Source organism: Loxodonta africana, chromosome 4 (genome assembly GCF_030014295.1).
Source record: "Loxodonta africana isolate mLoxAfr1 chromosome 4, mLoxAfr1.hap2, whole genome shotgun sequence".
NCBI classification, from domain to species: Eukaryota; Metazoa; Chordata; class Mammalia; order Proboscidea; family Elephantidae; genus Loxodonta; species Loxodonta africana.
In genome coordinates, this window is record NC_087345.1 from 83,548,023 (window position 1) to 83,570,347 (window position 22,325).

A 22,325-nucleotide genomic window follows, 5' to 3' on the forward strand; every position below is an offset into this window, starting at 1 on the left:
CCATCGTCTCTTTCCACAGAGGTAGTTGATTTGATTTCTGTGTGTTCCATCTGGCAAGGTCCATGTGTATAGTCGCCGTTTATGTTGGTTAAAGAAGGTATTTGCAATGAAGAAGTCATTGGTCTTGCAAAATTCTATCATTCGATCTCTGGCATTGTTTCTATCACCAAGGCCATATTTTCCATCTAATAATCCTTCTTCTTTGTTTCCAACTTTTGCATTCCAATCGCCAGTAATTATCAATGCATCTTGATTGCATGTTCGATCAATTTCAGACTGCTGCAGCTGATAAAAATCTTCTATTTCTTCATCTTTGGCTCTAGCGGTTGGTGAGTAAATTTGAATGATAGTTGTATTAATTGGTCTTTCTTGTAGGCATATGGGTATTATCCTATCACTGACAGTGTTGTACTTCAGGATAGATCTTGAAACGTTCTTTTTAACGATGAATGCAACACCAATCCTTTTCAAGTTGTCATTCCCAGTATAGTAGACTATATGATTGTCTGATTCAAAATGGCCAATACCAGTCCATTTCAGCTCACTAATGCCTAGGACATCAATGTTTATGCATTCCATTTCATTTTTGACGATTTCAAATTTTCCTAGGTTCATACTTTGTACATTCCAGGTTCCAATTTTTAATGGTCGTTTGCAGCTGTTTCTTCTCATTTTGTTTCGCACCACATCAGCAGATGAAGGTCTCCAAAGCTTTACTCCATGCACATCATTAAGGTCGACTGTAGTTTGAGGAGACAGCTCTTCCCCAGTCATCTTTTGAGTGCTGTCCAACCTAGGGGCCTCATCTTCCAGCACTATATCAGACAATGTTCCACTGCTATTTAGAAGTTTTTCACTGGCTAGTGCTTTTCAGAAGTGGACTGCCGGGTCCTTCTTCTGCGTTAATCTGGATGATAAGCTAAACCTGTCCTCCGTGGGTGACCCTGCTGGTATCTGAATACCGGTGGCAATAGCTTCCAGCATCACAGTAACACGAAAGCCCCCACAGTACGACAAACTGACAGACATGCGGGGGTGAACTGCAGTACGTAATATTAAGTAGCTCTTGAAAAATTAGAGGTGAGATATCGATATTTTCCAATAATTGAGAAATGGTCTCTGGGCTTTTAGAATCAACAGTGTGAGTTGGCCATATGGCTAGAGAAGCAGATTTATTTATTTGCATTTGTGCCCCAGTAGAATTGTGCTCCATAGGGTTTTCAATGGCTGATCTTTTTGGCATAGATTTCTGGGCATTTCTTCTGAGGAAAATCTGGGTAGACTGAAACTGCCAAACCTTTGTTTGGCAGCTGAGCGTGTTACTATTGTACACACACACACACACACACACACACACCCTGCCCAAAGCAAGTTTTACAACAGGCAATATTCACCTAGGTTTTCATTGTTTCTAATATATTGAGACCAGTTTCAGCTTTCTCTTCCCTTGCCAAATTAAAATGGCAACCGATCTTAGATTTCCTAAAAAGAAGAAAAGTGTAGTGCAGAGAAAAAGGAACTTTTCTCCCTGGGTTTGGTAGAGGAGTGCAGATGATCTTCCTGTGCAGGGAGACAGATTTACCTGTACATTCTGTAATAGCAACATTTTTATGTTTAGTTTGCTACCAGTTCAAAGGGAACACCTGAGTGAACAACAAAATAGTCCTAGGTGTCCCAGTTTAAAAAGTTACTAAGGGATCAGCAGTGGAATCAACAATACAAAAACACTTGTAGCAGTGGGAACAGTGTCCTCAAGGACATTAAAGGTGGTCTGATGTCATGTGAATTCCATTGTCTTCTTTGTTGAATCTTTATATTTCCTCTAGAATTAGATGCTGTGCCTGGCACTTAATACAGTTTATCTCTGTTTAACAGAACTGTCTTATAATGTAAAATATAATCATTCTAGTTTTAAAGAGGAGGAAACTGGGAAGCAGAGAAGTAGCTAGTTGGATGTCACGTGGTAGGGTTGCAGGATTTGAAGAAAAGATTATTCGAATATAAAAATCCTCCTTCTTCCCTCATACTAAACTTGTTTCTTTTCTCCAGTGTTTAAGAGAATTACCAACATTTAAATTCTGGACTTGGTCTGTGTTTCCATCCTTTCCCTTTTTGGTTATCTGTTTTTCAGGTATGCTGTGAACTACTGTTGGTAATATGAATAGATGGAAAGTTTTGGACCTCAAGAACTGGAAAAAAATTGCCTGATTCCAGGACATGTTTGACATTTTTCTAAAGCTTATCACTACCTTGTTAACTTCAATCAAATTATTTTTTTGCCAGCTCTGCTGTCATTTCTGGACATTCTCCTTCTTGCTGTTCATATGTGGTCAGGTGTAAGATTGGCCTGATTTATTTCTTGCTTTCATTGTCCTTGACAGATTTTGGTATCAAGGTGAAACACTTTTATAATATTAGCTGAAAAGTGTATAAGTTATTTTACTCTTTATTAGCTTGGGGAATCCATGTAAGACTGGTGTTTTCCCACCTTTAAATGTTTGGTAAAATCATTTGGTAAAACCCACTTCTCTGTGTTACATTTGAGTAAAGACCATTATTATAATTTTTGAATAAATTTTTAATTAATGTATATCATCTGTAATGAAAAGTGCATGATCGTAAATATATAGCTTAGTGAGTTTTTATACAGTGAATACATCCATGTATCCAGAAGAACCGGATAACTGACAGAATATTTTCAAAAGATCTCCCTTAATACCCAGAAATTCTTGTCCAAAGATGACAGTAATCTTGACTTTTCTGTAACTGATTTTAAAAATTTTTGAAGTTTGTATACATGGAAGCATATCACGTTTTTGCTTCTATTCTATGTTTTATTGGTATGATCCATGTTCTTACATATAGTTATAGTTTACTTATTCTCATTGTGTGAATATATATCTACATATTCTTTTTATTATTATTTATGGATTTAAAATTTTTCCTGTTGAGGGCTATGATAGGCAAAGCTGCTATGAATTTTTTTTTTTACAAGTCACTTGGTGGACATATGAACTGCCTTCGCTTTGGTATATGACTAGGAGTAAGAATGCTGGATCTTAGCTGTATGTTTAGCTTTAGTAGGTACTTTAAAGAGTTGTCTAAAGCCATTGTACTAATCAACTCTCCCACTGGTAGTGTAGAGAATTCTAGTTGCTCCAAATCCTCAGCAACACTTATTTTCTCTGTCTTTTACATTTAGATACTCTAGGGTGTGTGAATAGATGGGACAAATAGGAAACCCTAGGAAGATGGTAAAGTTGAATCCACTCCTGTGGAGATTGTCATATTGGATAAAATAGAAGGTCTTATAAAATACTGTACCAGGCATCCTGTTAGATATGAATAGATAGCTGTGCTCAAAGTAGAGGATTGGGAAACAGACAAATACGTAATCATATTGAGAAATTTCAATACTCTTGTCTCATTGATAGAAAATGTAAACAGAAAATTAAAAAGGATATAAAGATTAGAGTAGTACTAATGAATACCTTGTCCGAATTGACATTTATAGAAAGATCACACCACGGAACAAGAGCAGGCCATACATTTTTAAGTGCACATGAATAATTCACCAGTACAGACCATAATTGTATCTCAACAAATTAAAAAAAAACTGAAATACAAGAATGTTCACTCACCAAAAGGCATTGGAATAGAAATAGAAAGAATTGCTTGAGTATTTTTACAATTTCATCTTATCTCCATTTTTGGATTATTAGCTTTACCTTTATAAGAACAATCTTTCAGTGGTGGTATTATGGGTTAATATATACATCTTTAACTACTGTCTACTTTCAAATAATATTGTACAACTTCACATATTGTATAAGAACCATACAACACTATACTTCTAATTTCTTCCTCCCATTCTTCGTACTCTTGTTGTACATTTTAGTTTTGCTCATGTTATAAACAGCAGGCACTTTCAAAAATTTAAACAGTCAGTTATCTTTCAGAATGATTAAACCATAAAAAACCAAACCCATTGCCATCGAGTTGATTCCAACTCATAGCCACCTTCTAAGCCCCTAATTGGTGCAAATGGGTAAGCATTGGACTATTAACTAAAAGGTTGGTGGTTCAAACCCACCCAGAGGCAACTTGGAAGTGAGGCCTGGCAATCTGCTTCTGAAAGATCACAGCATTAGAATGATTAAGTAGTTCTAAAACTGACTTTTATATCTCATTTAATTTTACCACTGCTGAGATTTTCATTTCTTTGTATCTGAGTTTCTGTCTGGTATTATCACATCTGCATGTCTAAAGAACCTCTTAAAATGATGCTTGTACTACAGTCCTATTATAATTCTTAATATTTCATCTTCATTTTTTTAAAATAATTTTTATTGTGCTTTAAGTGAAAGTTTACAAATCAAGTCAGTCTGTCACCCGTAAGCTTATATAAACCTTACTCCATACTCCCACTTACTCTCCCCCTGAGTCAGCCCGCTCCCTCCTTCCAGTCTCTCCTTTCATGACAATTTTGCCCATTTCTAATCCTCTCTACCCTCCCATCTCCCCTGCAGACAGGAGATGCCAACACAGTCTCAAGTGTCCACCTGATACAAGTAGTTCACTCTTTATCAGCATCTCTCTCCAACCCATTGTCCAGTCCCTTCCATGTCTGATGAGTTGTCTTCGGGAATGGTTCCTGTCCTGGGCCAAGAGAAGGTTTGGGGACCATGACCGCCAGGATTCTTCTAGTCTCAATCAGACCATTAAGTCTGGTCTTTTTATGAGAATTTGGGGTCTGCATCCCACTGTTCTCCTGCTCCCTCAGGGGTTCTCTGTTGTGCTCGCTGTCACGGCAGTCAGAGGTTGTGGCAGGGCACCATCTAGTTCTTCTGGTCTCAGGATGGTGTAAGTCTCTGGTTCATGTGATCCTTTCTGTCTCTTGGGCTCATAGTTATCATGTGACCTTGGCGTTCTTCATTCTCCTTTGTTCCAGGTGGTTTGAGACCAATTGATGCATCTTAGATGGCCTCTTGTTAGCATTTAAGACCCCAGACACCACACTTCAAAGTGGGATGCAGAATGTTTTCATAATAGAATTATTTTGCCAATTGACTTAGAAGTCCCCTTAAGCCATAGTCCCCAAACCCCCGCCCTTGCTCCGCTGATCTTCAAAGCATTCAGTTTATCCCGGAAACTTCTTTGCTTTGGTCCAGTCCAGTTGAGCTGACCTTCCCTGCTTTGAGTATTGTTCTTCCCTTCAGCTAAAGTAGTTCTTATCTACTAACTAATCAGTAAATAACCCTCTCCCACCCTCCCTCCCTCCCCTCCTCGTAACCACAAAAGTATGTGTTCTTCTCAGTTTATACTATTTCTTAAGATCTTATAATAGTGGTCTTATACAATATTTGTCCTTTTGCTTCTAACTAATTTCGCTCAGCATAATGCCTTCCAGGTTCCTCCATGTTATGAAATGTTTCACAGATTCCTCACTGTTCTTTATGGATGCGTAGCATTCCATTGTGTGAATATACCATTATTTATTTAACCATTGATTCGTTGATGGACACCTTGGTTGCTTCCAGCTTTTTGCTATTGTAAACAGAGCTGCAATAAACATGGGTGCGCATATACCTGTTGGTGTAAAGGCTCTTATTTCTCTAGGGTATATTCTGAGGAGCGGGATTTCTGGGTTGTATGGTAGTTTTATTTCTAACTTTTTAAGATAACGCCAGATAGATTTCCAAAGTGGTTGTATCATTTTACATTCCCACCAGCAGTGTATAAGAGTTCCAATCTCTCCACAGCCTCTCCAACATTTATTATTTTGTGTTTTTTTGGATTAATGCCAGCCTTGTTGGAGTGAGATGGAATCTCACCCTAGTTTTAATTTGCATTCCTCTTATGGCTAATGATCGAGAGCATTTTCTCATGTGTCTGTTAGCTGCCTGAATATCTTCTTTAGTGAAGTGTGTGTTCATATCCTTTGCCCACTTCTTGATTGGGTTGTTTGTCTTTTTGTGGTTGAGTTTTACCAGAATCATATAGATTTTAGAGATCCGGTGCTGGTCGGAGATGTCATAGCTGAAATTTTTTCCCCAATCTGTAGGTGGTCTTTTTACTCTTCTGGTGAAGTCTTTGGATGAGCATAGGTGTTTGATTTTTAGGAGCTCCCAGTTATCTGGTTTCTCTTAGTCATTTTTGGTAATGTTTTGTATTCTGTTTATGCCTTGCGTTAGGGCTCCTAATGTTGTCCCTATTTTTTCTTCCATGATCTCTATCATTTTAGTCTTTATGTTTAGGTCTTTAATCCACTTGGAGTTAGTTTTTGTGCATGGTATGAGGTATGGGTCCTGTTTCATTTTTTTGCAAATGGATATCCAGTTATGTCAGCACCATTTGTTAAAAGGACTATCTTTTACCCAATTAACTGACACCGGGCCTTTGTCAAATATCAGCTGCTCATATGTGGATGTATTTATATCTGGGTTCTCAATTCTGTTCAATTGGTCTATGTGCCTGTTGTACCAGTACCAGGCTGTTTTGACTACTGGGGCTGTATAATAGGTTCTAAAATCAGGTAGAGTGAGGCCTCCCACTTTCTACTCTTTTTCCGTAATGCTTCACTTATCTGGGGCTTCTTTCCCTTCCATATGAAGTTGGTGATTTGTTTTTCCATCACATTAAAAAATGTCATTGGAATTTGGATTGGAAGTGCATTGTATATATAGATGGCTTTTGGTAGAATAGAGATTTTTACTATGTTAAGTCTTCCTATCCATGAGCAAGGTATGTTTTTCCACTTAAGTAGGTCCTTTTCAGTTTCTTGTAGTAGTACTTTGTAGTTTTCTTTGTATAGGTCTTTTACATCTTTGGTAAGGTTTATTCCTAAGTATTTTATCTTCTTGGGGGCTACTGTGAATGGTATTGATTTGGCGATTTCCTCTTCGATGTTCTTTTTGTTGATGTAGCGGAATCCAAGTGATTTTTGTATGTTTATCTTATAACCTGAGACTCTGCCAAGCTCTTCTACTAGTTTCAGTAGTTTTCTGGAGGATTCCTTAGGGTTTTCTGTGTATAAGATCATGTCATCTGCAAATAGAGATAATTTTACTTCCTCCTTGCCAGTCTGGATGCCCTTTATTTCTTTGTTCCCCATCTCCCTTTTGGCTGTCTTTAGGATTTACTCTGTGGTTATCAGCTGTTTTAATATGCTCTGTTTTGGTTTCTCTTTCACCATTTCTTTCTGGGACTCCAACTACACATATGTTAGAGACTTTACTACATAGCCTGGATATTCTGGTTTTATTTTATTTATTTATTTTTGGTAGGTTGCTTTTTTTCTCTTTTTGTTTCAGTTTGAATAACTTCAAATTACTTACCTTCCAGTTAAAACACAGATAAATATCTTTTTGGCATTCTCTGCTTTCAGCCAAGATCCATCTGACATCAACCATCATAGATCTTGTTTCATGTCCTCTTCTGAATCTGGTTTGAATTTCCGGCAGTTCTCTGTCAATATACTGCTGCAGCCACTTTTGAATGATCTGTGCCAAAACTTTACTTGTGTGTGATATTAATGATATTGTTTGATATTTTCCACATTCTGTTGGATCATCTTTCTTTGCAATGGGCAAAAATATAGATCTCTTCCAGTAGGTTTGCCAAGGAGCTGTCTTCCAAATTTCTGGCCTTAGGTGAGTGAATACTCCCAGTGATGCATGAGTTTGTTGAAACATCTCAATTGGTATTCCCTCAATTCCCAGAGCCTTGTTTTTTGCCAACGGCTTCAGTGCAGCTTGCACTTCTTCCTTCAGTACCATTGGCTCTTGATCATATGCTAACTCTAGAAATGGTTGAACGTTCACCGATTCTTTTTGGTACAGTGACTCTGTGTATTCCTTCCATGGTCCTTCAGTGTTTTGACAATAAACCCAGAACCCAGTTCCCTCAAGTTGATTCTGACTCAGTGACACTATAAGACGGAGTTTTTTTTTGACAATAGAATTCTTTAATATTGCATCTCAAGGTCTGATTTTTTTTCTTGAGTTCTTTCAGCTTGAGAAATGCTGAGCATATTCTTCCCTTTTGGTATATCCTCCAGGTAGGATATGCTCAAAGTTTCTCCAGGTAGGATATGCTCAAAGTTTTACATCTTCGGCTTCAACTTGAATTTGCATATGAGCAACTGATGATCTGTTCTGCACTGACTGGTTTAAAATCAGAAAAAATTGTGCGTCAGTCAGGGTTATATCCTTTCATCATACTTTTTCAATCTTTAAGTGGTGCAAATAATCCAAGAAGCCAGAGTATATGAAGAAGAATGTGGCACCAGGAATGGAGGAAGACTCATTATTAAACTGTGATGTGCAGATGATACAACCTTGTTTCCTGGAAGTAAGAGGAATTGGGCATTTACTGCTCAAAGTCTACAGCCTTCAGTACGGATTACACCTCAACATAAAGAAAACAAAAACCCTTACAACTGAACCAATAAGGAACATCATAATAAATGGAGAAAATATTGAAGTTGCCAAGGATTTCATTTTACTTGGATTCATACCCAAAGCACATAGAAATAGCAGTCAAAAAATCAAATGTAGTGCACTGGGCAAATCTGCTGCAAAAGACCTCTTTGAAGTGCTAAAAAGCAAAGATGTCCCTTTTAGGAGTAAGTTGAGCCTGACCCAAGTTATGGTATTTTCAATTACCTTATACGCATTTGAAAGGTAGGTAATGAATAAGGAAGACAGAAGAAGAATTGATGCTTTTGAATTATGGTGTTGGGGAAGAATTTTGAATATACCATGGACTGCCAGAAGAGTGAACAAATCTGTCTTCGAAGGAGTACAGCCAGAGTGCTCATCACAAGCAAGGATGACAAGACTTCATCTCATGTGCTTTGGATGTGTTATCAGGAGGGGCAGTCCCCAGAGAAGGACATCATGCTTGGTAAAACTGAGGGTCGGCAAAAAAGAGGAAGACCCTCAATAAGATAGACTGACACAGTGGCGGCACCAATGGGCTGAAACATAGCAAGGATTGTGAGGATGGCACAGGATCCGCCAGCGTTTCGTTCTCTTGTATGTGGGGTTACTATGAGTCGAAATGGACTCAGTGACAGCGAAAAACAACAAGCCTTCCTGTTCCCTAGCCATTTTATTAGCTTTGTCCAATTGGTTAATGAAACATTTGAAAGAATCCTACAACTCTGGTGTTTTTCTTTTTCATTTCTAACATTTATCATTTATCTTTTGTTATCGTTTCCATTTTACCGCTGAGGTTTCCATTCTTCTCATACATTTTGTCTGTATTTTCCACCAGATCCTTTAACATATTAAAGTTATTTTAAAGGTTTTGTTTGAGAGTTGCAACATTTGACTCATCACCAATTGTGACTTTGATAATTACTTTATATCTTGCCATTTGTTCTCTTTTGTTATCCTTCTCTCTCTCTCTCATCCCCCATCTCCTTTTTTGTTTTCTTTAATTTGCATTTCTCTAATGGCTAATGATCGAGAGCATTTTCTCATGTATCTGTTGGCTGCCTGAATATCTTCCTTAGTGAAATGTGTGTTCATATCCTTTGCCCACTTCTTGATTGGGTTGTTTGTCTTTTTGTGGTTGAGTTTTGACAGAATCATGTAGATTTTAGAGATCAGACGCTGGTCGGAGAAGTCATAGCTGAATATTCTTTCCCAGTCTGTAGGTGGTCTTTTTACTCTTTTGGTGAAGTCTTTAGATGAGCCTAGTCGTTTGATTTTTAGGAGCTCCCAGTTATCTGGTTTCTCTTCGTCATTTTTGGTAATGTTTTGTACTCTGTTTATGCCCTGTATTAGGGCTCCTAGGGTAGATCCTATTTTTTCTTCCATGATTTTTATCGTTTTAGTCTTTATGTTTAGGTCTTTGATCCACTTGGAGTTAGTTTTTGTGCATGGTGTGAGGTATGGGTCCTGTTTCATTCTTTTGCAAATGGATATCCAGGTATGCCAGCACCATTTGTTAAAAAGACTATTATTTCCCCAATTGACTGACACTGGTCCTTTGTCAAATATCAGCTGTTCATACGTGGATGGATTTATATGTGGATTCTCAATTCTGTTCCATTGGTCTATGTGCCTGTTGTTGTACCAGTACCAGGCTGTTTTGACTACTGTAGCTATATAATAGGTTCTGAAATCAGGTAGGGTGAGGCCTCCCACTTTCTTCTTCTTTTTCAGTAATGTTTTGCTTATCCGGGGGTTCTTTCCTTTCCATATGAAATTAGTGATTTGTTTCTCTATTCCCTTAAAGTATGACATCGGTATTTTGATTGGAAGTGCATTGTATGTATAAATGGCTTTTGGTAGAATAGACATTTTTACTATGTTAAGTCTTCCTGTCCATGAGCAGGGTATGTTTTTCCACTTAAGTATGTCCTTTTGAATTTCTTGTAGCAGAGTTTTATAGTTTTCTTTGTATAGGTCTTTTACATCCTTGGTAAGATTTATTCCTAAGTATTTTATCTTCTTGGGGGCTACTGTGAATGGTATTGATTTGGTTATTTCCTCTTTCGGTGTTCTTTTTGTTGATGTAGAGGAATCCAAGTGATTTTTGTATGTTTATTTTATATCCTGAGACTCTTCCAAACTCTTCTATTAGTTTCAGTAGTTTTCTGGAGGATTCCTTAGGGTTTTCCATGTATACGATCATGTCATCTGCAAATAGTGATAGCTTTACTTCCTCCTTACCAATCTGGATACCCTTTATTTCTTTGTCTAGCCTAATTGCCCTGGCTAGGACTTCTAGCACGATGTCAAATAAGAGCGGTGATAAAGGGCATCCTTGTCTGGTTCCCGTTCTCAAGGGAAATGCTTTCAGGTTCTCTCCATTTAGAGTGATATTGGCTGTTGGCTTTGCATAGATGCCCTTTATTATGTTGAGGAATTTTCCTTCAATTCCTATTTTGGTTAGAGTTTTTATCATAAATGGGTGTTGAACTTTGTCAAATGCCTTTTCTGCATCTATTGATAAGATCATGTGGTTTTTATCTTTTGTTTTATTTATGTGATGGATTACATTAATGGTTTTTCTGATATTAAACCAGCCTTGCATACCTGGTATAAATCCCACTTGATCAGGGTGTATTATTTTTTTGATGTGTTGTTGGATTCTATTGGCTAGAATTTTGTTGAGGATTTTTGCATCTATGTTCATGAGGGATATAGGTCTAAAATTTTCTTTTTTTGTAATGTCTTTACCTGGTTTTGGTATCAGGGAGATGGTAGCTTCATAGAATGAGTTGGGTAGTATTCCGTCTTTTTCTATACTTTGAAATACCTTCAATAGAAATGGTGTTAAGTCTTCTCTGAAAGTTTGGTAGAACTCTGCAGTGAAGCCATCTGGGCCAGGACTTTTTTTTGTTGGAAGTTTTTTGATTACCGTTTCAATCTCTTTTTTTGTTATGGGTCTATTTAGTTGTTCTACTTCTGAATGTGTTAGTTTAGGTAGGTAGTATTGTTCCAAGAATTTATCCATTTCTTCTAGGTTTTCAAATTTGTTAGAGTACAATTTTATGTAGTAATCTGATATGATTCTTTTAATTTCATTTGGTTCTGTTGTGATGTGGTCCTTCTCGTTTCTTATTCGGGTTATTTGTTTCCTTTCCTGTTTTTCTTTAGTCAGTCTAGCCAGTGGTTTATCAATTTTGTTAATTTTTTCAAAGAACCAGCTTTTGGCTTTGTTAATTCTTTCAATTGTTTTTCTGTTCTCCAATTCATTTAGTTCAGCTCTAATTTTTATTATTTGTTTTCTTCTGGTGGCTGATGGGTTCTTTTGTTGCTCATTTTCTATTTGTTCAAGTTGTAGGGACAGTTCTCTGATATTGGCTCTTTCTTCTTTTTGTATGTGTGCATCTATCGATATAAATTGGCCTCTGAGCACTGCTTTTGCTGTGTCCCAGAGGTTTTGATAGGAAGTATTTTCATTCTCGTTGCGTTCTAAGAATTTCCTTATTCCCTCCTTGATGTCTTCTATAACCCAGTCTTTTTTCAGGAGGCTATTGTTCATTTTCCAAGTATTTGATTTCTTTTCCCTTGTTTTTCTGTTATTGATCTCTAGTTTTATTGCCTTGTGGTCTGAGAAGATGCTTTGTAATATTTTGATGTTTTGGATTCTGGAAAGATTTGTTTTATGACCTAATATGTGGTCTATTCTAGAGAATGTTCCATGTGCACTAGAAAAAAAAAGTATATTTTGCAGCAGTTGGGTGGAGAGTTCTGTATAAGTCAATGAGGTCAAGTTGGTTGATTGTTGTAAGTAGGTCTTCCGTGTCTCTATTGAGCTTCTTACTGGATGTCCTGTCCTTCTCCGAAAGTGGTGTGTTGAGGTCTCCTACTATATATGTGGAGGTGTCTATCTCACTTTTCAATTCTGTTAAAATTTGATTTATGTATCTTGCAGCCCTGTCATTAGGTGCATAAATATTTAATATGGTTATGTCTTCCTGATCAATTGTCCCTTTTATCATTATATAGTGTCCTTCTTTATCTTTTGTGGTGGATTTAAGTCTAAAGTCTATTTTGTCAGAAATTAATACTGCTACTCCTCTTCTTTTTTGCTTATTGTTTGCTTGATATATTTTTTTCCATCCTTTGAGTTTTAGTTTGTTTGTGTCTCTAAGTCTAAGGTGTGTCTCTTGTAGGCAGCATATAGATGGATCGTGTTTTTTTATCCAGTCCGTGACTCTCTGTCTCTTTATTGGTGCATTTAGTCCATTTACATTCAGCGTAATTATAGATAAGTAAGTTTTTAGTGCTGACATTTTGATGCCTTTTCATGTGTGTTGTTGGGCATTTCATTTTTCCACATGCTTTTTTGTGCTGAGATGTTTTTCTTAGTAGCTTGTGAGATCCTCATTTTCATAATGTTTAACTTTGTGTTTATTGAGTCGTTACGTTTTTCTTGGCTTTTTTTTTGAGTTATGGAATTGATATTCCTTTTTGTGGTTACCTTTTTATTTACCCCTATTTTTCTAAGTAAAAACCTAACTTGTATCCTTCTATATCGCCTTGTATCACTTTCCATCTGGCAATTCAATGCCTCCTATATTTAGTCCCTCTTTTTGATTATTGTGATCGTTTATCTATAGATTTCCATGATTTCCTGTTGTGTGTATTATTTTGTTTATTTATTTATTTTTTAGAATTAGTCTTAATTTGTTTGTTTTTGTGCTTTCCCTATTTGAGTAGCGTTGATATCAGGACGTTCTGTTTTGTGACCTTGTATTGTGCTGGTACCTGATATTATTGGTCATCCGGCCAATCTCCTTTAGCATTTCCTGCAGTCTTGGTTTAGTTTTTGCAAATTCTCTAAACTTGTGTTTATCTGTAAATATCTTAATTTCTCCTTCGTATTTCAGAGAGAGTTTTGCTGGATATATGATCCTTGGTTGGCAGTTTTTCTCCTTCAGTGCTCTGTATACGTCATCCCATTCGCTTCTTGCCTGCATGGTTTCTGCTGAGTAGTCTGAACTTATTCTTATTGATTCTCCCTTGAAGGAAACCTTTCTTTTCTCCCTGGCTGCTTTTAAAATTTTCTGTTTGTCTTTGGTTTTGGCAAGTTTGATGATAATATGTCTTGGTGTTTTTCTTTTTGAATCAATCTTAAATGGGGTTCGATGAGCATCTTGGATAGATATCCTTTCGTCTTTCATGATGTCAGGGAAGTTTTGTGTCAGGATTTCTTCAACTATTTTTTTTGTGTTTTCTGTCCCCCCTCCCTGTTCTGGGACTCCAGTCACTCGCAAGTTATCCTTCTTGATAGAGTCCCACATTATTCTTAGGGTTTCTTCATTTTTTTAAATTCTTTTATCTGATTTTTTTCCAGCTATGTTGGTGTTGTTTCCCTGGTCCTCCAGAAGTCCCAGTCTACATTCTAATTGCTCGAGTCTGCTCCTCTGACTTTCTATTGCGTTGTCAAATTCTGTAATTTTATTGTTAATCTTTTGGATTTCTGAATGCTGTCTCTCTATGGATTCTTGCAACTTGTTAATTTTTCCACTATGTTCTTGAATAATCTTTTTGAGTTCTTCAACAGTTTTATCAGTGTGTTCCTTGGCTTTTTCTGCATTTATCCTAATTTCATTTGTGATATCTTTAAGCATTCTGTAAATTAGTTTTTTATATTCTGTATCTGATAATTCCAGGATTGTATCTTCATTTGGGAAAGATTTTGATTTTTTTGTTTGGGGGTTTGGAGAAGCTGTCATGGTCTGTTTCTTTATGTGGTTTGATATGGACTGCTGTCTCCGAGCCATCACTGGGAAACTAGATTTTCCAGGTAGTCGGCTAAAAAAAAATGCAGTCAGATCCCTATCTGAATTCTCCCTCTGGCTCCGGGTATTCGGATGTTAATGGGGCCGCCTGGGGAGGGTAGGAGAGGGATGTGAGAGCTAGGAGTGTAAAAAAAAAAAAAAGGAGTGTAGCACCACAGAATATAGAGCTGAACACCGCGTTCACGCTCCGCCCCTGTTCGCCAAAATCCGGGCGGGACAGGTCCCCTGCTAGGACGCTGCTTTCCTTGCTCGGATACCAGTCACTTCCTCCCGGGGACTTCTCTCTCTGGTGCGCAGCACCGCTCATGGGCACTGGGTAGGCGTTTCCTGCACGAACGGGTGGGCCGGCCCCCAGGGTCTATTCAGGCGATTATAACTGGGCCCCGCGGTCACGCCCTGCCCGTGCGCGTGCCCAAATCCCAGCGGGACGACTTCCTGTTTGGGACGCTGCTTTCCCCGTTCCGGAACCAGTCACTTCCTCCCGGGGACTTCTCCTTCCGGTGCGCCACACCTCTCGCGTGAACTGGGTGGGCGTCACCCACACGGCCAGGTGGGCCCGCCCCCTGGGTCAATTCAGGGTAATAAAAATGGACCCCGCAGTCACGCCCCGCCCGCGCACGCGCCCAGATCCCAGAGGAATGGCTCCCCATCTGGGATGCTGCTTTCCCTGCTTTGAGAACAGTCACTTCTGGGGATTTCTCCCTCCGGTGTGCCGTGCCACACGTGCGGACTGGGTGTGCGTCCTCCCGCACGAACGTGTGGGCCCTGCCCCGGGGTCACTTTAGGGAAATATAGTTGACCCCCCCCCCGCTCGCGCCCCGTCGGCTTCTCACCTAACTCCCGGCAGGACGGCACCCCAGCTGGGACGCTGTCCTCCCCACTCCCAGATCAGTCACTGCCTCCAGGGTGCTTCTCCCTCCGGCTGCGCCTCTACGCCGCCCGCGCCAACCAGCTAGACTTCCTTCCGGGATGGGTTTGGGGGGAAGGGGTGGGCCCCCTTTCTGTGCCGTCTGCCCCCCTGGGCTCTGCCCCAGATCAGGCTCCGAAGGTCACCTGCCTGGTACGCTGTCTCCTGGTTCTGAAAACAGTCACTGTCTGCCCGTATTTGTTCGTTTTCCGTCTCTAAGTCTGTGCTTGTTGTTCAGAGTTCGTAGATTGTTATGTATGTGATCGATTCCCTTGTTTTTCCGAGTCTTTGTTGCAAGAGGGATCCGTGGTAGCATCCACCTAGTCCGCCATCTTGGCCCCGCCTCCGAAATCTTCTTTTTGACAACGACTGAGATGCCGTTTCTCTTTAACTTATCATTCCAGGCATAGCAGACCATGATTGTCTGGTTCAAAATGATCAATACCAGTCCATTTCAGCTCACTAATGCCTAGGTTATTGAAGTTTATGTGTTCCATTTCATTTTTGATGACTTCCAATTTTCCTAGATTCATACTTTGCAAATTCCAGATTCTAATTATTAACGGATGTTTGCAGCTCTTTCTTGTTATTTTGAGTTGTGCCACATGAGCAAATGTAGGTGCCAAAAGCATTACCCCATCCATGTCATTAAGGTCAACTCTAGTTTGAGGAGGCGTGTCTTCCTCAGTTTTATTCTGAGTGCCTTTCAACCTGAAGGCCTCATCTTCCAGCACTGTATCACTAAATGTTCTGCTGCTATTCATATTTTGAAGAATGGGAAATCCAGAACACTTAATTGTGCTCATGCTGAACCTGTACCTAGGCTAAGAGGCAGTTGTTAGAACAACACAAGGGGACACTGACTGTTTTAAAATCAGAAAAGGTGTATGTCAGGGGTATATCCTTTCATCATACTTTTTCAATCTTTATGCTGAGCAAATAATCCAAGAAACCAGACTATATGAAGAAGAACGTGGCATCAGGATTGGAGGAAGACCTATTATCAATCTGTGATGTACAGATGATGTTGTTGTTGTTGTTACGTGCCATTGAGTCAGTTCCAACTCACAGCGACCTCATGTACAATAGAACAAAACACTGCCCGGTCTTGAGCCATCCTTACAATCGTTATGCTTGAGCTCATTGATGCAGGCACTGTGTCAATCCACCTCATTGAGGGTCTTCCTCTTTTCCACTGACCCTGTACTCTGCCAAGCATGATGTCCTTCTCCAGGGACTGATCCCTCCTGACAACATGTCCAAAGAATATAAGATGCAGTCTCGCCATTCTTGCCTTTAAGGAGCATTCTGGTTGCACTTCTTCCAAGACAGATTTGTTCCTTCTTTTGGCAGCCCATGGTATATTCAATATTCTTCGCCAACACCACAATTCAAAGGCCTCAACTCTTCTTCAGTCTTCCTTATTCATTGTCCAGCTTTCACATGCATAGGATGCACCTGAAAATACCACGGCTTTGGGTCAGGCACACCTTAGTCTTCAGGGTGACATCTTTGCTCTTCAACACTTTGAAGAGGTCCTTTGCAGCAGATTTACCCAATGCAATGCATCTTTTGATTTCTTGACTGCTGGTTCCATGGCTGTTGATTGTGGGCCCAAGTAAAATAAAATCCCTGGCAACTTCAATCTTTTCTCCATTTATCATGATGCTGCTCATTGGTCTAGTTGTGAGGATTTTTGCCTTCTTTATGTTGAGGTGCAATCCATACTGAAGGCTGTGGGCTTCGATCTTCATTAGTAAGTGCTTCAAGTCCTCTTCACTTTCAGCAAGCAAGGTTGTGTCATCTGCATAACGCAGGTTGCTAATGAGTCTTCCTCCAATCCTGATGCCCCGTTCTTCTTTATATAGTCCAGCTGCTCTGATTATTTGCTCAGCATACAGATTAAATAAGTATGGTGAAAGAATACAACCCTGATGCACACCTTTCCTGACTTTAAACCAATCAGTATCCCCTTATTCTTTCCGAACAGCCACATCTTGATCTATGTAAAGGTTCCTCATGAGCTCGATTAAGTGTTCTGGAATTCCCATTCTTCGCAACTTTATCCATAATTTGCTGTGATCCACACAGTGGAATCCCTTTGCATAGTCAATAAAACACAAGTAAACATCCTTCTGGTATTCTCTGCTTTCAGCCAGGATCCATCTGATATCAGTAATGATATTCCTGGTTCCACATCCTCTTCTGAAAGTGGCCTAAATTTCTGCCAGTTCCCTGTTGATATACTGCTGCAGCCATTTTTGAATGATCTTCAGCAAAATTTTGCTTGGGTGTGATATTAATGATATTGTTCTATAATTTCCACAATCGGTTGGATCACCTTTCTTGGGACTAGGCATAAATATGGATTTCTTCCAGTCAGTTGGCCTGGAAGCTGTCTTCCATATTTCTTGGCATAGATGAGTGAGCACCTCCAGCACTGCATCTGTTTGTTGAAACATCTCAAATGATACTCCGTCAATCCTGGGGCCTCGTTTTTCGTCAATGCTTTCCTTCAGTACCGTCGGTTCCTAATCATATGCCACCTCTTGAAATGGTTGAACATCGGCCTTACAGCCTTCCTTACTGAAAGTGAAGAGGACTTGAGCAATTACTGCTCAAAGACTACAGCCTTCAGTTTGGATTACACCTCAACATAAAGAATACAAAAATCCTCATGACTGAACTAGTAAGGAACACCATGATAAGTGGAGAAACTATTGAAGTTGGCAAGGATTTCCTTTTGCTTGGATTCATAATCAGTGCACATAGAAGCAGCAGTCAAGAAATCAAATGTTGTAGTGAATTGGGCAAATCTGCTGCAAAAGACCTCTCTGAAGTGCTAAAAAGCAAAGATGTTCCTTTTAGGAGTAAGTTGAGCCTGACCCAAGTTATGGTATTTTCAATTACCTTATATTCATTTGAAATCTGGGCAATGAATAAGGAAAAGAAAAGGAGAATTGATGCCTTTGAATTATTGTTGGGGAAGAATATTGAATATACCATGGAGTACAAAAAGAATCAAAAAATCTGACTTAGAAGGAGTACAGCCAGAGTGCTCCTTTTAAGCTAGGATGACAAGACTTCATCTCATGTTCTTTGGGTGTGTTATCAGGAGGGGCTGTCCCTAGAGAAGGACATCATGCATGGTAAAATAGAGGGTCAGCAAAAAAGAGGAAGACCCTCAATGAGATAGATTGACACAGTGGCTGCACCAACTGCCTGAACCATAGCAAGGATTACGAGGATGGCACAGGACCAGGCAGCGTTTCGTTCTCTTGAATGTGGGGTTGCTATGAGTCGATATACACTCAGTGACACACAAGAACAACAAACCTTCCAGTTCCTTAGCTATTTCATTAGCCCTGTCCAATTGGTTAAGAAAAGATTTGTAATGTTGTTGTTGTTATTTCTAACTCCAGGTCTTTGCACATTTCATTATAATACTTTTTCTTCTCAAGGTGCCCTTTGAAATATTCTGTTTAGCTCTTTTATTTCATCATTTCTTTTGTTTGCTTTAGCTACTCTACATTCAAGAGCAAGTTTCAGAGTCTCTTCTGGCATCTCTTTTGGTGTTTTCTTTCTTCCCTGTCTTCTCAATGACTTTTGCTTTCCTCATGTACCATGTCCTTAATGTGATTCCATAGCTCGTCTGTTCTTTGGTCATTAGTGTTCAATGCATCAAATTTATTATTGAGATTACTCAGGTGGGATACACTCAAGGTTGTATTTTGGCTGTCGTGGTCTTGTTTTAATAGTCTTTAGCTTCAACTTGATCTTGCGTATGAGCAATTGATGGTCTATTCCGCAGTCGGCCCCTGGCCACGTTCTGACTCCATCACCTTTTCCCACAGATGTAGCCAATTTGATTCCTGTGCATTCTATCTGGTGGGGTCCACATGTATAGTTGCCTTTTATGTTGTTGAAAAAGTTAATTGCAGTGAAGAAGTTGTTGGTCTTGCAGAATTCTATCATGTGATCTCCAGCTTCAGTTGTATCATCAAGGCCGTATTTTCTAGCTACTGACCCTTCTTCTTTGTTTCCAATTGCCAGTAATTGTCGGTGCATCTTGATTCTATAGTTGATCAATTTGAGACTGTAGATATTTGTAAAAATCTTCAATTTCTTCATCATAGTTATTAGCGGTTGGTGCATAAATTTGAATAATGGTCTTATTAACTGGTCATCATTATAGGTGTATGAATATTATACTTCCAGTGACAGAGCTGTACTTCAGGATAGTCCTTGAAACCTTCCTTTGAGAATGAATGTGACTCTATTCCTCTTTAATTTGTTTTTCTGGGTTTAACAGACCAGGCATAGCAGACTATATGATTGTCTGATTCAAAATGGTCCATGCCACTCCATTTCAGCTCACTAATGCCTAGGATATTGATGTTTATGTGTTCTTTTCATTTTTGATGACTTCCAACTTTTCTAGATTCATAACTCATACATTTTACATTGCAGTTATGAATGGATGTTTGCAGCTGTTTCTTCTCCTTTTATTCATGTCACATCAGCAAATAAGGTCCTGAAAGCTTGACTCAATCTATGTCATTAAAGTCGACTCTAATTTGAGGAGGCATCTCTTCCCCAGTTACATTACCAGTGCCTTCCGGCACTATATAGGACAATTTCCCACTGTTATTCATGAGATTTTCTCTGACCAATCTTTTCAGAAGTAGTCTGACAGGTCCTTCTTCCTAGTCTATCTTAGTCTGGATGTTCCACTGAAACTGTCCACCATGGCCGAACTGCCGGTTTTTGAAATACTGGTGGCATAGCTTCTAGCATCATAGCAACACACAAGCCACAACAGTAGGACAAACTGAGAGACAACGGATGACTCTTTCATGTAATAGCTTTTAAATATTTGAACCACATCCCAACATATGAGTAGTTTCCATCTATTTCATAGCATTCTTTTCTCTCAACTGATTATTGATTGAATTTTTTAAAGATTTCAAAAATGTTTTTATTTTTACCTACCTACTAACTCCAAACCTACTTTGTTCCCTAAAGTTGACTGATGAATTCTTACGCAGATACCATAGCTCTTGTTATTTTCATTTTGTAACCTTATAGGGTCTCTATGAGTCGGAATCGACTCAATGGCAGTGGGTGGGTTTTTGGATCTCATTATCAGATATTAAAAGTTCATCAGATCAAGATCAAAACTTCAGTGTCATGTCTAAATCAATACTTCTTAGTAGGCCAGGTTTTGTGGCTTAGAGTCATGCTGTAGGGAAGAAGGACATCTATCCATCTGCTGTTGCTTCCTCTTTCATTCTTCTCAATTTCTTTTCCATCTTAACTAGTGTAATACACAGTCAGTTCTTGCCTCATCAAAAAACCTCTGACAGAGTCCTTGCCCTAGTAAGTTACTACCTTGGGTAAGTTCGTTTCAAGCAGCCTTTCACGTTAGTCTATAGCATTAGGGCTTAAGTTTCTGCTGACCAGAAAGCATTCAGCTAGTTAGTAATACTTCATTTTCCCCTTTTGAAAATATCCCCAGTTTCTCCAAATGATTCTATTGACACACCTTCTATCATATTACTTTCATTGGAGACAAGCACCCTCTTTCTATTTCACAATGAGAGATACAGGCAAAAGTTGCTATGCTCCAAAATAAACAGAAAATTTACTACTCCAGAGAATTTTCTGTTTGGTAATACTACATTTACATAAACATCATGGGGGTAAGGACTGAAGGACTCATATTTCCAAGATATTGCAATCCCGGGATATGTGTCTTTGGAATTTACTTAGATGTTCTGGTTAAAACATGTTGATATTTATTAGTTATTGTTTATAGTTTTGTCATCTTAACCACTTTGTCACACTTCAGTAACAACTTCATTTCCCATGCTCCATCATTAATCCATAGCAGTATTTATAAGTCATTAACTCACAATTCAGAGAAAACAAGGAGCTGGTGATGTGAAGTGTGAGGGTCGTGAATTCAGGAGGTTTTTAATACTATACGAACCTGAGAGATTTTTCTTCATGTTTTTAATCTCTGAATAATATTTTAAAAGAAAAAGAAAGCAGAAATAGAATTGAGTGCTGCCTGTTTGTGTCTAGCATTAATAATCCATACATCAAAAAATATCACAGAGTTGTGCTCTGTATCCCAAATGAAATCTAACTACACTTCAACATCTGAGACAAAATAGAGGGAAAATAACACGGTCAGTGTATGTACATGTTTGTCTGTGTGCATTGCAAATGCAGACAAGCTATGCCTCAAACTTCTAGGCAGTCATTAGACTGCTAGAAATGAGGCACATACGCCCACTGGCATCAAATATTCTGTGGGTGCTACGTTCATCTGTGATTGAGTCAGGCGTTATGAGAGGGTTTCACAGTGTTGGTGAAGTGAACTTCATTATTATTTTTTTATAGAAAACAGGCAGTAAACAATAACAGATTTTCAAAGAGGAAACTCTTATCCTTCCTCGTTTATCCACGTTAATTCTTACATAGCTGGACAGGCACATGGTTGTTCAGGTCAGACGCAGTGTTCATATCACCACTGCCTCTGGCCACCACTATGCACTTAGGGACCTTCAACTGCTCTAGAGGCTTCTGCTCTACTTCTGGGCCTTATGGGGCCTCGCTGCCAGCTGGAAAACCCCTGAGCGGAATCTCCTGAACCTCTGCTGCTGAGTCCCACGATGCTACTTGGGCCTGTGGGGCCATCTTGCCACCGTGGTATCCCGGACTCTGATGCCCATGAGTGGGTGCATGCCATCCCTATACAGGACACACTTAGGCCCCTCTTGCCCTGCACAAGCAAGTGTTAGAAATTTTTTAGTTCCACCAGCAAGCCTCTTGCCTGAAGGCACTCAATTCTCTCTCCATGTGTGAGGAAGGCTCACAGCTGATATCTCTCACTGTCTTCAGCATTTTCTCTCTCTTCTGGGCCTAGGAGGTTATCAGCGCAGCGACCCTGGCTCCTTGGTCCAAACTACATGCTCTGCTCCAGACTTCTTGTTGGTAGTGAGGTTCCTCTAAATCTCTGTGGGATTAGCCCTTTTCAGCCCAGCTGAATGGCAAAAGCAATCCTCTTGGTAGGGAACAGTCACCTCATTTGCACAGTTCTGCAAGTGTTTTACACACCTCACTTGCATTATCCCAGTCAAT

At 39.3% G+C, this 22,325-nt stretch overlaps 1 protein-coding gene across 1 annotated transcript in view; it reads right to left on the reverse strand.

Annotated features, from left to right (window-relative positions):
* LOC135231311 (olfactory receptor 6C2-like) overlaps positions 1-15,940 on the reverse strand; it is a 36,315-nt gene extending 20,375 nt beyond the window's left edge. Inside the window, exons 1-2 of the mRNA XM_064285143.1 lie at positions 15,812-15,940; positions 14,423-14,627 (exon numbers count right to left, since the gene is read on the reverse strand). Coding sequence (XP_064141213.1) covers positions 14,423-14,627; positions 15,812-15,940 — 334 coding nt within the window. The remainder of the gene's footprint in view (positions 1-14,422; positions 14,628-15,811) is intronic.
* Positions 15,941-22,325: the final 6,385 nt, after the last annotated feature.